This window comes from Alligator mississippiensis, chromosome 4, assembly GCF_030867095.1.
Source record: "Alligator mississippiensis isolate rAllMis1 chromosome 4, rAllMis1, whole genome shotgun sequence".
In the NCBI taxonomy this organism is placed as follows: domain Eukaryota; kingdom Metazoa; phylum Chordata; order Crocodylia; family Alligatoridae; genus Alligator; species Alligator mississippiensis.
Genome location: NC_081827.1, coordinates 227143476 through 227158112, shown reverse-complemented (window position 1 = coordinate 227158112; position 14637 = coordinate 227143476). Strand labels below are relative to the sequence as shown.

The 14637-nt window shown below is 39.6% G+C and overlaps 2 protein-coding genes across 5 annotated transcripts in view; one reads left to right on the top strand and one right to left on the bottom strand.

The window, feature by feature from the left end:
* Nucleotides 1–12125, top strand: part of RIF1 (replication timing regulatory factor 1) — a 58575-nt gene extending 46450 nt beyond the window's left edge. For 2 of the 4 annotated variants that reach the window (XM_014599509.3, XM_019480349.2), the window contains exons 29-35: nt 766–3573; nt 6674–6823; nt 7122–7199; nt 7295–7410; nt 9031–9184; nt 9568–9676; nt 10911–12125. In XM_014599509.3, coding sequence (XP_014454995.1) covers nt 766–3573; nt 6674–6823; nt 7122–7199; nt 7295–7410; nt 9031–9184; nt 9568–9676; nt 10911–11131 — 3636 coding nt within the window. In that variant the 3' untranslated portion in view covers nt 11132–12125. The remainder of the gene's footprint in view (nt 1–765; nt 3574–6673; nt 6824–7121; nt 7200–7294; nt 7411–9030; nt 9185–9567; nt 9677–10910) is intronic. The other 2 variants (XM_006266156.4, XM_019480350.2) reach the window with 1 other exon arrangement.
* Nucleotides 12126–13024: 899 nt separating this feature from the next.
* NEB (nebulin) overlaps nt 13025–14637 on the bottom strand; it is a 210907-nt gene continuing 209294 nt past the window's right edge. The window contains exon 158 of the mRNA XM_059726275.1: nt 13025–13904. Within this exon, the coding sequence (XP_059582258.1) occupies nt 13731–13904 (174 nt within the window). The 3' untranslated portion in view covers nt 13025–13730. The remainder of the gene's footprint in view (nt 13905–14637) is intronic.

Genomic DNA, 14637 nt, shown 5'->3' with positions numbered 1-14637 from the left:
CTTTTAGTGTAGCTAATCTATTAAAAGAGAAGATTCTTTCTGAACACTTTTAGGCTTCTGTAGACAAATATACCAAAAACACACACACACATATACGTTGAAGTTGTACAGGTTGGATAAAGCACACAATTAAAAATGGAGGTGTTAAACGGAAATAGAATTCAGGATATGAAAATTGAGTTGGCATGCAGTCAAATTGTGTGCACTTCCTTTCCTGTTCCCTGAGTCAGTTCCTTGCTACAGTCAGCATTTTCTATCTTAAGAAAAATGCGAATGCAATCAAAATCCCAGGGACATTATATTAAATGTTCTTTATATTTAGACAGCAAGAGCTACCGGTCATGTAGAGAGATGGAAAATACTGCAGAAATCTTTTAAATAAATATTTTCATTGAGTACAAAGAAGAAGTGTTTGAATGATTTGTGGGTGTTCATGTTCATTTAAGGACATGGGCAGGCAAGGTTCTATGGGTAAATCCGATTTATCGTTTATTAGACCAACTAAGATAGTTGGAAAAATGAAATTATTTGAACTCTTTTATCAACTTGCATTTGAAAGTTAATAAGGTTGTTTTCCTAGGCTTTCATAAAGTTTTAAAATGGTGACAGGAAAAAAGATAAATCCTAATGTTTTGGATGGGTGTGTAATTTGAAAATCCTTACAAATAACTAGAAAGTGTAGTGTATTTTAAATCTCAGTGAAATTGCAGTTTTTGTATTACAAAGCCTTAGTACTTAATTTTAATATAAATTGTTTTCATTCAGGATGAAAATATGAAAAGTAATGTATACAATAGTGAAACACGCACACCTGCAGAGAATGGCCAGTTAAGCAGTGCTGTTGAAAGAGCTGCCTTTGTGAATACTGAAAACAAATCCATTACCCAAGTGAAAGAGAACTCAGATTCAAAATGTGAGGAGGATTTTGAAAAAGGTACAACTGATGCAGTCTTGAAAGAGCTTTCAGCAGAAGATGATTCAAAAAAATGTACAAGTGAAATAGTTTCAAAAGAGCCTTCAGTAGGAGATGAAAATGTGTCAAACAGCAGCAACAGTTCATCTTCTAGTGACATAATTTCTGGAACACCACAACCTGCAAGTAGAAGGCAATCTTTCATTACCTTGGAAAAATTTGATAGTTCAGAAAACAGACCCTTTAGTCCTTCTGCATTAAGTAGGTTGTCAGGAGCATCTGGAATTATTGATATGCCAGATAAACAGGAAACCATAGATATACCAAAGACTCCCACCAAAGCAGAAGAACCTGAGGAGGAGAAGGATAGAAGTACTTTAGAACCAGAAACTGAAGGAACAGTTACTGCAACAAAAAAACTAAGTCACAGGCAAAATAAAACTGAGCTCAGTGACAATAGGCAATCTAAATTGTTAACAAGATCAGAAGAGGAGAGTAATATACAAGAGTTGGCGGTTGCTCTCCACACGGAAAATAAATCTGAGCTATCTACTCAGGTGGAAGAGATAGAATGTATTCCAGATACACAGTCACACACTCCCAATTCCACAGTGATAGAGAGTATAGCAATAGAGAATAAGCTATTTGTGGATGGTGGTGAGGAGGTAGGAAAAAGTAAGGGATCAAATCTGGATTGTAAAGAAAATACACCTCCCTTGGTTGCTGTATCAAGTGACTTAGTAAATAAAGATGACAATCAGATTCCACATGTGGCAGCTAATCAGAAAGCATTAAGGCGTTCTTTAAGAAGACGATCAGAAATTGCAGAAGCTACAGCAGGAAATCAAGACAAAGAAAACAGCCACCAAAAAACCAAACGTAAAGAAGATGAAAAGTCTGTCCAAAAGAAGGTGCCGCAAGTTAAAGAGGACTCCTCTCAAAAGCAGAAATTAATTTCTGAGAAAGGTGTAGATGCACAAATAAAAGTAAATAAAAAAGAGAATAACTTAAATGAGAAGACTGCTGAAGATGATGTTGGTTCAAAGGAGTCATGCACATCAGCAGGTCTTGAAGAAACGAACAAAAGCATCAGGAAAGTGGAAGATAATCTGAAGTCTGAAATGGATCATCAAGATTCTGGGTCAGATATAATGGGTCAGAAAAGGAGTCGCCCACGATATCAGACAAGAAGAGCATCACAAGGTTTACTTTCCAGCATAGAAAATTCTGAATCTGATAGCTCTGAGACAAGGGAGGAAAGCGCAAAGAAGAAGAAAACTGGAAAATGGAAAAATAAAAGTGATTCTGTTGAAAACAAAGTGAAAGAGGGAAAAACAGAAAGCCAAAATCAGGAGTTATCTTTACAAGAAAATGTAACTGAGATTAGGAACCTGCCTGATACCAAAATTAAAGATGAAACAAATCCTGATCTGCCTGTGGATGAAACCACAGGAATTACAGACTTAGCAAAAACTTCCCTTGGACAGAACACAGATGTGGAGCAAAATGAAACCAGCGTACTAACAAAAGCTCTCATAAGCCCAGGTACATCTGAGCCAGTTTTGAAAACAAGGCAGGAAAATAAATCCTTTGATAAGCAAAGAAATGTAGAAGACTGTAGTGGAAGTGATCTGGTCAAATTTGAAGCAGGAACTAATAATTCTGATGCTGCTCTTTCCTCCGAGAAACCTCTGCAGATACCTGGCTGCCAGCACAAAAGAAGCAAGAGATTGAGAAGGTCAAGGAGCTGCGATTGCTGTGGGGAAAAGTCACAACAGCAAGAAAAGTCATTCACTGAATTAAAAAATACCAATATTAATGAAATAAGTGAGACTAAAAAAACACCTATGCGAACAACTGTGAGTACATCAGAAGTATTACCGAACAGCTCAGATTTTGATGCAGACTCTTCTGTGGGACCTTGTGCAACAAGCACACCATTGCTTCCTACTAAAGAATCTAGTATCTTTGATTCAGAAAGGGGGTTAAAATCTGAGAGTGATTTGCAAGGAAGTGCATCTCCAGTGAAGGGTGGAGATACTGAAAATTTGCCATGTATCAAGAGTGAACTTTGTGATTCTGTAACTGAAACACGAGAATGTGCTAGTCAGGCTGACAGACGTGAAGAATGTTTGACCGAGTATGTTTCCAAAGAGCCCAAAGAAGAGAGGTGCCTTGCTTTGGAGAATGAGAGTAAAGAGCCAGTATGTACAGAAAAAAAAGACATAGGTGAAAATACACAACCAGAGCAATTACCTGATGCAGAAAGAATTAGTAACTGGTTTGAAGAAACAAAGACAAATGAGCCAGAAAATGTTCAGAACACTACAGAAGGGAATCAGAACATTTCTGTAAAGACCAGCAGTCCTCAGGATAGTGAGATGAAGGAGGAAGGTTTAATAATCAGTGAGGGTGAAGTTGCATCTACAGTACCTGAAAAGGTAACCTCAGACCAAGAGGGTGGAGAAGGAAGTGACAACATGGATTCTCCACAGAAGATGAAAAATCTTGATTCTGTAGCTTTGGTTAAAGTTAATGAAAGCCCTAATGGAGTGCAGACCCGTTGCACATGGTCTCCCTTGGCTTCTCCATCCACTAGTATTTTAAAGAGGGGTCTTAAAAGACAGCAAGAGGATGATTCCCCATCACCTGCTAACAAGGTATTGTGATATAATGCAATCTAGGTAATCATTACCATTTTTAATGCAGGTCTTGTAAAGTGTATATTGAATAATATTCCTTATTGGCATTACTGATAGTTTTGTAGAACTGCTGAAAATGACATGCAAATATATATATAGAGAGAGAGATATAGACAGGTCTTAATCTTTAAAAGGATTTTCTTCCTTTTTAAAATAACAAGAGTGTCTTTCCCTAGTTTTGACATAAGAGTTGTTTGTTGAGTTCAGAGGGTGCACATTGCTAGCTCTCAACCTTGAAGATGTGAGGGCTCTGGGTTTTATTCAAGGTTACCTGAATAAAGGTTTCTTGCAATCCAAAATGGTGATCATTGAAAACATAATCGTTTCCGTGACTAAATCTCTTCCCATTTCAATTTGCTTAACAAGCTGTTGGCTCTTATGGCGTTATGTTCTTCATGTGTAATTGTAGTTTTCCCAGCCAGACAGAATCTGCATTTCGAATGTTAAAAAAACCAGAAACATTTCAGATTTTATGTCATAAAGAAACAGGGTGGAGTGAAAGATATGAGCACTGCTTTATCCCTTCTCCCTGTTTGCTAACCATCTTTTAAGCCTATATTAAGTACTTGTAATTTTCTGTTAAATATAAACTCTGTGCAAGACATTCATTTGTACAGCATCCCTGAGAGCAAATCTGATTTGATTGGTCTATGTACCAAGCACTGTGGCTTTTTTTACCTTAATTTTTGATTAAGGTAATCACCCTTAATCAAACCCCACCCCCCAATGGCAAGACAGTAATTTTATAAAGACTGTAGTTAATTGTTAGTTTGCATTATAAATTTGTTTTTAACACCTTCTTTGTGTGTTCAGTATGAAACAATTCTTCTGATGTTTTGTTGCTTTTACCACAAATTGACAATGGAATATGAAACACGTTGGACATGAGTTTCATAAATACTATATTTATTCTTTCATGTTCAGGATTTAAATAGCTGCCATATGATTTTTACACAATTAAGAGCTATTTTATCATTTCAGATAGTGAAAATGAGAATGCTTTGACTAGCATGTGCAGACAAGGTTCTTTGGGTAAATCTGATCATTTATTAGGCCAACTGGCTGAGTGAAATCTTTTATTGGACCAACTGCATGTTTGGGATGGCCTTAGGCAAGCTTTTGAAAGTGAAGCATTATTCATCAGGTCTGAGGAAAGAAGTGAGCACAATGATGATTAAAAACAGTGTGGAGGTCTGTGGAACTAGAGAAGAGAGATTCCCAGGGGTAGCAGACAAACAATTAACTGAAGAAAGGATAGTTTTGATTAGTGAGTAATGAAGACCTTTCAGAAGGGAAGGGGGTCATAATCACCTGTATCATGGAGAAAAAAATTAAGGAATTAGATAGATTATGGTATGCCATTAAATCAATAACAGTGTTTGGTCCTTGGTTTTTACTATCCATCCAGCTCATGAGTTTTTGTTCTCAGGCTCGCCTTTGAAATGTGTTTTGTAAATTTCCCTTGAGCACTAGGATAAACCAGCACACTAAACCAATTTTTTTCTTCCAGAAAACAGAAGAAAGAGAAGGATAGATAGTAAGTGTTCATTTTGCAAATGAACAACTAAGGAAATATATAGAGCATATATTTTTGCCCCTTCTTTCTAAAATCTTAATTGAGCAAAATAAATAACTGAAGGTCATTAATGTAGGTTACTAAATGCACATTTTAGTGTGTTGTTCCTGCTGGTGTCGCATCCTCATACTACTACTCTTTGATTTCCGTCCCATTCTTGTAGACATTTATCTTTTGCCTATTTTATATTCTTCCATTGTTTTGCTTACATATTTTCTTACGTCATTTCCTAACTTCCGTCTCCAGAGCATTGCTATCCAAGCAGTAACGTAGGTAAGGCTTTGGCCATTGTAGGCTGCTGACAGACATGGAAAGAAAAAAAAACAACCAAAAACCAGTGCTGTACCGGAAGAGACAGTGTGTTAGTTTGACCCAGCTCCACAGCATCTGTATAGATCAGGCGCTTCAGTGGGGCTTTTTTGGTGCTTTTATCTAATAATATCTGATTGAATCAACTTTTGATAAAAGTGCCAAAAAGCCTCACTGAAGTGCTGAATTGATGCAAAAGTTGGGGGGAGCCAGGTCCAGTTAATGCGGTGCCTCTTTTGGTCATGTGCTGTATGCAGCATGGGGGCATGCCAAGCTTAAAATAAAGCACCAGGTTTTTTTCACTCTGTAAGCAGCCCAAGGGAAAAGCATACTGCTAGTACAAAACTATTGTATATTCAGCAGTTTAGCATGTCGCTTGTTACTCTTATGACACTTTTAACAAAAAGTTCGTAATCTCTTGTGTAGGAATTAGAAAGTGCTATGATTTCAACTTTAGTGAGAAACAGCTATTTCAGTTGGGTCTAATGAATACATTTTTCAAATCATACTTACCATATTTGACAGTGTGTAAGTCGACGTGCTATATAAGCCGACCCCATTTTTCTGATCCAGAAAGTTAGAATTCTTGTAGATCTGGTGTATAAGTCAACCTAACTTTTTGGATCAGAAATATGGGGTCGACTAATACCGACCTCCTGCACACCCTCACTGCAAGCTGGGTACCTGGGGCAGTGGGATGGACACATGCTGCAGTGCTGCTTGCAGGGGACTGACATGGGTTTGATGCTCGGCTGGCGCAGCCTACGTAGTGCCACTCATAGAGGGTGGAGCCAGGCTCGGTGCTCAGCTGGCACAGCCTAAACAGTGCCACTCACAGGGGACGGAGACGGGCTCGGCACCCAGCCTAACAGCATCTCCATGGTGATGGCAAGGCCCACAGGCCGGTCCTGGCCCCCCAGCAACAGGGACGCCATCTCGTGTTAGGTGAAGAAGGCTGGCTTGGGGCCGGACTGGGGCTGGGCCAGGCAGGGGTCAAAAGTATTGATATGGTGTATAAGTCAAGGTGGAAAGTTAAAGGTAAATGTTTTGGCTTCAAACCTCGACCTGTGCACCATGAAATATGGTAGATCTTTATAGTTTATACAAAATTTAATTTGGTGATTTAACTGTGGCTATAGATTAAGTGTAAATATTATTTATCTCTAAAAACAGATTCGTCGAGTCTCTTTTGCAAATCCAATTTACCAAGAGGAATTGGCAGATGATATTGATAGGAGAAGTCCTGTTGTTAGGTCTTTTTCTTCCTCAAATAGTTCACCATCTTCACGAAGTCTTAAAACTTCTTCCAGTAACCAAACCAAGGTAAATCATTATCTTTTTAGAATAGTTCTCTGTGTACTAATCTTTATCTTATGTAGTGTTACTCCAATATAAACTTGTATAATTAAGATTATAACAATGGCTTATAAATAGAACAGTTGTCAGACTCGGTAAACAAAAGAAATAGTGGGCACTTTCTGTGGTCTTGTGCATTATAAGGAGTGAACTGTTGTCCTCTTTTGAAATGAAAAATTTTATTTTGAAGTTAAGATAATTAAAATCCTATGAGTAATTTAATGCCTACAATCCTGAGAGATATTTTTTCCTCTTTTCCATCTAGCATATTACCACTCCAACCAAAGGATTTCTGTCCCCCGGATCTCGTAACCTTAAATTTAAGAGCTCAAAGAAGTGTTTAGTAAGAAGTGCTTAAGTTCATGCATCTCTTCTATTTTTTTTGTATTCATTTGTGTGATACTTAACCAATGTAATCATTTTTGTGTACTATTCAAGATTACTGAGATGGCCAAAGAATCGCCGTCTTGTCCTTCAGAGTGTGTGTACCCTGCCTTGGTAGGCTGTAAAGCGCCAGTCGATATCATTTTACCTCAGATTACATCAAACATTTGGTAAGTCACGCTCGCTTTGAAGACAAGATTCCTAATACACCTTAGTGGATTGTACAAACTCTTCTGTTGGGATGAGTGCCTGTCTGGGGTCTTGTTGGAAGCATTTGGGGAGGGAGAAGCAAGGGCTGTTTTGGCACCTGGCTGTATTGTCAAATTAAGTCTTTTTTGCATCTGCTGCGGCCACAACGCCTGGCAGCTGTGGAGGAGATTGGTGCAGGGGTTCTGGGGCCCTGCACCCCTAGCTGCTGACAGGCAAAACTTGCGCCATGGGTGCTTGTGGGACTGACTGTCTCTGTCTTGGGGCAGTTGATTGTCTGTATTGATTCTTTCCTCTCCTTAATCTGGTTTTGTAAGTGCTGACTGATGACAATTAACTGGCTACATTAGCTAGGTCCTGTGTATTGAGCTGGTCCCTGAGTGAATCATGATTGATTGGTAACTGGTAACACAGCAGCTTAGCAGCCAGGCCTGCAGTAGTGTCTCCCCTCCCCGTCCCAAGACAGTCAGTCAGTCCCACAAGTACCCATGGCATGAGTTTTGCCTGTCAGCAGCTAGGGGTGCAGGGCCCTAGAACCCCCCCTGCAACAATCTCCTCCACAGCTGGCAGGTGTGGTGGCTGCAGCAGTGGCCACCGTCCCTGCAGCTGTCACCCTGCTGAGCCTTTGCACACACAGTGTTACCCATAGCACAAGTTTTGCTTGTCCACAGCTTGAGGGGCAGTTCCCCCCCCAAACCCCTGCACTGATCTCCTTGAAACTTGGCAGGCTTTGTGGCCTCAATACGAGCTACCACCCCTGCGGTTTTGAACCCCCTGTGTTGTAACACATAGGAGTTTTGCTTTCAAGAATTTGGGGTGCAATTCCCCCCAAGCCCCTGCACCGAACTTCTTGAAACTTGGCAGGCTTCATGTTCTCTGCGGAGTCTACCACCCCTGAAAATTTCAACCAAATCGGACAAAAAACAACAAAGTTATAGATATTTATTACACCCTATGGCTGGATCTCCGAGGCAGCCCTGAAGTGCTTCGGGAAGCCGAACGAGGCAGCGCTTCAACCTGGACGTGCTGCTTTGGACCTGTAAGCTTCTCTGAATCCAAAGCTCTGTCCGAAGCCTCGCACAACCCTGATTCATATGTAAAGTACACGTTTTGTTTTTTGTTTTTTCAACCAACCTCTTCAGTTCATACATGGAGTTTAATGACTTTAAAAACATATTCCAGTCTCTAGTAGACAGTATTTGATTTACTGAAACTTGGATGATCCTTACTGTGAATGGGGTTGTTAACTTGACATATATGTGTTTGTATTCAAAGAATATGCTCCAGAAGGCAAGTTTTCTGGAGCTATCGTGGGATCTACTCAGAATGACCGGTTTTGAATTGGTGCTTTCTTCTCATCTTTCCACAGTTTTGTTACTTATTTATATTAATTAGGCTCAATATCAGGGAATTACATTTTTCTTTCTGCAGAAAAGAGGAGCTATCTGCCTTGATGTTCCTCCTCTCCATTCATGTGAATAGATAAGGGACAAACCCCAAGTGTTCATTCTTCTCATTTCAGCTTGGGGTGGGAAAAAAGCTGTCTTGGAATCAGTACTTGGACTCCCTTTTTCTCCACACAGGGCACGGGGACTGGGGCAGCTCATTCGAGCAAAGAACATTAAGACAGTGGGTGACCTGAGTTCCTTGACAGCATCTGAAATAAAAATGCTTCCCATCCGCTCTCCTAAAGTTTCCAGTGTTAAAAAGGCTTTGAAAGGATATCATGAGCAACAGGTAAAGTTACTTTTGGCACTGTAATGAAGAACGATCAAGTTCTACATTGCTGATATTCATTACAAAATGCTTAAAATTCTCATTTTTAAGTGCCTAAAATATAATGTAAAAAGAAAAATAATAATTAATAGAAAAAACTGCTTAAACTGATTTCTGTCACATTTCTATAATACCAGGGTTATCGATTTAAGCAGGGTTGCCATCTTGCCAGTGCCACAAAGGTTACGTGCCTAGCAGGGTAGTGGCCAGAAGTACGGTGGTCAGAAATGGGAATTGTATTTGATGTCATTTTAATTTTGCAGTTAAATACATGTCAAGAAATACATGCAGACTGTTTGCTTTTTAGAACATTCTTCTTTCTCACATTTCAATTAAATCTTTAGGTAAAGGCTCGTGGATTTGAGGAAATTGCAGCCCTTGAAGATACAGAGAAGCCATTAAGTGTTATGGAGGAGAAGGCTTTTTCTACAGAGGAAGAAAGACTTGCAACAGGTAAAGATTGCATTTTCTTGTGTAACTTGTAACTTCTGAGGTTTAGCACTAAGAAACTAATGCATGTGATGATTGCTTTTTAAATGCTGCTTTGTTTCATTATGCTAGGTTTGGGTAAAGATAATCTGACTTCATTTATTACATGTAATATTTTTGTGTTTGAACTTAATGAAAGCTATTCCTCAATTCTAAAAAAAGATTGGTTTCCAAGTGGAGTTTTCAGGAGGGTACTTGGTTGCTTTTGTAGCGTGAGTTGTGAAGTGTAGCCTGGGCAGAGAGAAGAGACTCCACAGTGTCTCATAAAAAGGACTGCCGCAGTGTGCATTATTGTGCCCATCTTCTAGATGCCTGGCTTCTGCCGTGACATCCAGAGTATCTGCCTGAACTAGGCTAGTGGCTACCACTCTTCAGCAAGTTGTATGTTTAAATCTCCCTAGGCAGAGAAGGGAATTTTTATGAGTTATTGCGATTTCCCCCAGCTCCTTTTCTTCTCTGGCTCCTTCAGCTATGTTTGAAAAAGCAACAGCTGCTGCTTGCCTTATCTGAGAAGCCTGATCATGTAGGAATACTCTGACATTTAAAGAATTAAGCTCTTTGCAGGCAGAGAAATTCCGTTTCTGCGTGTGTTGGGCCCCAGCACTCAGAATTGAGGCACTGTTAAGTGTGCACAGACGTGGAGCTTCATACACTAAGAGCAGTCTTAAGGTGAAAAAGTGAATTGAGACATCTAGAAAGCAGCTGAAAAGGGGGTTTTGGGGTCACAGTTTTGGACTCGCATGCCAAAGTTCAACCTGAATCCTGCTGTAGAGACCCATGTCCTCTCCTGGATATTGTCCCACGTGCTTAAATAAAGGCTTCTTCCTCACAAATTTTTCACTGTACGGTTGTCTAATCTTCTTCAATAATTGACACACCAGGAACTCTTCAGTCCCTCATCTCATGCCTTGAAGCTTTTCTTTCTTTCCTGGTATGGTTTGCAGGCTATAGGTGGACAGAAACTGTGGGGTCTTAGTGAGTTCAAATTCTGCCCTCAAAATGTTCTTCCAACTCCATGGAGAACAACTGTGGGAAGAATCAGTCCATCCAGCTTTTCTCTCCAGCCCATGGCCTTAACTGGTGGTGTAACTACCTGTAGACAGTGTGTGTATTTTCTGGCACAGAAAAAACTTGCAATATTTCATGCAAAGTGAATTTCACTCTTATTAAAACCATTTTAATCACCTTTGTCTTTTAGATTTGGTAGAACCAGCTGTCTTGAACACAGACGCACAACCCAGAGCAGACCTTTTGAGCCAAATCAGTGCCCTTGCTGCTCAGCTAACTCCTGAAGAGCTCCATAGTTATTCAGGAAGTCAGCTCTTTGAAATGCAAGAGAAACTTGGTAATATGACAAACTGTATTATGAAAAATCTACAGTCCCGCTGGCAGTCACCACCCCATGAAATTTCTGATTAGTCATTTATACTTTTTAACCAGGAGTTTTTGTTACAAGAAACAAATTTCTGAAACCCAACTGTTTGTTACTGGCAATGTGGCGTACTTCAACTGAGCATTCAAGTAGTAAAAACTTTTTAAAGACCGAGGCAGACAAAATGTATCACGGTATATGTTTAACATTTTTAATTTGTTGGAGTACCCTTTCTGTGTTTAGAAGTATTTGTATTTTACTGCTATGCATAGGTATTTTTCAAGTAATTAAAAGAAAAAAAACTAAAATTTGTTAAGATGTGCAATAGCAAAGGCTGTGAAACTTAAAACTACAGAGTATCTTAATATTTTTTTTAAATGTAAAGTGTTTTTATTTCTGTGAAGCCTTAATAAATGTAAAAGGTTAAGCTCATAACTACTGAAACCTAAGTGTTGCCCAGTTTTACCTAGTGCTCATGTTAATTTCCCTTTTTTGCTGGTATCTTTAGAGGAATTACCTCTATGTCAGATTAGATACTACTGCCATGAATTAATCAGTCAGCACAGTGTATCTCAAAACCCCCCTAAAGATCCCATTGTCAAGCACCAGGATTGATTTATGTCTTTGCATGATCTTCTTAACTACAGAGATTACTCTGGTATTGCCCATGAGGTAAAAGGGTTTGGATGCAGAATTTCTCAGGCTCCTTTCTCAGGCCTTTAAAATTTTATATGCAGCATTGTTCCCTTGTGTGGATGACTCTTCTGTGGGACACGAACAGATGTGACATGCACAACTTTGTATATTATGTATAGATTTCTGATTTCAAATGTTGGCTGTAATTTATGACTGAATTTTGGTTGCATGGAATGCACTGCTGCTTCTCAAAGACCATGGTCAGTGAGAGTTCATAGGATTTATTGTGGAAAGATGATTTGTATATAATGTACTGTAGTTACTGGAATGAGCAGTCACTTAATGGGATTGCTGCAGGCGGTTTTAGGTCTTCTATATGTACAAATAAAACAAATAGTTCCCTAATGTGTTAATGCAACTTTATTTATTAATAGTAACTCTTACTGTCTTAATCGTATGCTGATCAAGAAGTTGCATGTTTTGAAACCATTTTCTTCAGATTTTCCACTTCTTAAGGTTGGTGCCTCAACCTCTAAGTTGTGCAGTCTCTCTGGCCTAGTGTATAGTTAAATACTCCATGTAAAATAGAACAGCTGCACCAGGAGAGGTCGAGAAGCCCTGGTACCTCTCAGCTGGTCTTGTTGGTTCTGATTCCTGCTCCAAAAGTTGTTAAATGTTTTATCCAATAACTATTTAATATAACATACTCTGCAGTCTTCAGTGCCTAAACCCTGGATGCAGTGGAATTTAGGGCATCAGTGTCTAATCTTGTCTAATGGCTTGTTTAGCGCCTCCTCAGTGGCTACTGGCTGTTGAGAACTTCATTTTGAGTTGCTTCACTTTTGTAGACATTATAGTTAGGTGGGTAGCTAAGCTAGATCAGGGCTGTGGCTTCCACTGCAGAACCAGGGGCCTAGAACTTAAGTGTCGCAATGTTTAATTCCTGTTATGGATCTAGCTGTAACTTGCTGTTTTAATTGAACAGTGTTTAAAACATGCTTTGCTACCACAGTGTGACAGCAGTGGCTGCTTCAGAAGAAGTCGAGAAAACTAAGTGGCCAGGTTTAGAATAATTTGCCCATAGTTTCTTCCCAACCCTCACAAAAGCTTCAGGGCATAAATTAACCTTGTGTTTTAAAAAAAATTTTTGAAAAAAAATCTCACTAATATAACTGGTGAATTTCTCGTTGCCCATGTCTGCTTCCTTTGTTAGTCCTGTTAAAAGTTTTTGTTCTCGATGTATTATAGTAATGGATTAAAGATCTTCCCCCATGTATCAGTCAGAGACTTATGGACAAGGCAGGTTTGTAGCAAGATTATTTAATATGCCGATTGCTTCACTGTTGTTGATCAGAGGTTAAATGCATTAATTGTGCTGCAGAAACATGAACTTTATTTAGCCACTAATTTACAAGGAAATACAGCTTTCTGACCCCAGAACAATAGCATGAAAACACACGTGCATCAGCGTTTAGCAAGCAGAGAAGAGGAGAGGCATTTAACATTCCTTTTGACTGGTTTGAGATGTTAAGTTTGTTTGCTTACTTGGAACAGAAATAAATACATTCAAACTTTTTTTAGAATGGCACAGAAAAATACTGTCTTGATAGGAAAACTAATAAAATAGTTGCAGTTTTGTTTTGTTTTTTAATACGCGAGTACTCTAAAATTACTGGTTTTCAAACCATAAGGTACTCAGCAGACAGTAAAACAGATTTTATGTGCAAGTCCAGAAAATGTTAAAAGGTATTGAAGGTGATAGAAACACATTTCTCACTGGATCAATGACTAGTATGTTTACGATGAAGCTTTGATAACGTTTGTAAAGATATTTTTAAAATATCTTCTTCTATATATAAAGTAACTTTTTTCAGAATAACAACTCACAAGACAGTATCAACAGGGAAAAAACAGTAAGGCACTTTGGCAGGGCAGTCTTGTGGCAAGTAGAACAAAGTGCCTGCATGTTTTGTCCATATGGATATGCTTTACAGAAGACCTCAGTTTGGTTTAGACAGCTTCTACATAGTTGGCTGGAAGCATGCCAGTCTTGCCTGTTCTCTGTACAGTCCCATACATCCAGCCTTCATCGATAGCTTGGACGTTCACAATTGTGTCACCATCTTTGAAGGAAACTTCATCAGCATCAGCTGCCATGTAGTCATACATAGCCCGGTAGGTCTTCTGTTTTTTTAGAGAAGAAAAAAAGCTGTGTTATGCATATTGTCCTGAGGTTAAAGAAACCTACCAGATGGCCATAAGTTGTGCAGCTGCTTGACTGGATATGGCTCCTACTGTTTAGCCCACAGACTTTGTGCTTCCAGCATTTGCCTCTAGGTCTTTAACCCAGAGGGAAACCAAATCTACATCTCCTCAGTAAACTGCTCTAACCACAATGCTGAGGACTGCACATTGCAAGGCCACCTTCCAGCACTTGGTAAAGATGGCCCACTGAGCCATGAAGAGGAGGAGAAATGTGGGGCCAGGAAGAATTCTACTAGAGATGTGAGATGGGTATTATCTTGGGAGGAGGTGACCATGGATTCAGCCCTCCGCCAGAGGGGCTACTGTTTTTTAATCTTAGTGGCTATTGCATCCAAAATGCAGACAGCTGGGGGAGGGAAAGGGATGAGTCAGGCCCCATCTTTTTCAAGACAGTGCGTGTTTCACTGATTGGCATGGGTCCTGGCTTGTATTACTTGCCAGCCTGGCTACCCTGTGGGCCAGCTGCAACTGGAGGTCCAGAGGCTGCTCTTGCACTGACCTGTGGCCTAGTAGTTAGGTTACTGATCGGGGAGTGAAAGCTGTAGGATCTAAACTGCTTCAGGGTGACAAGGTACCTAAAACCTGGGCCACCAGCCCTGAACAAATTTCCTAATTGCTTGGCTGAGAAACGAGGGTGGTTGTCACCCTTCTT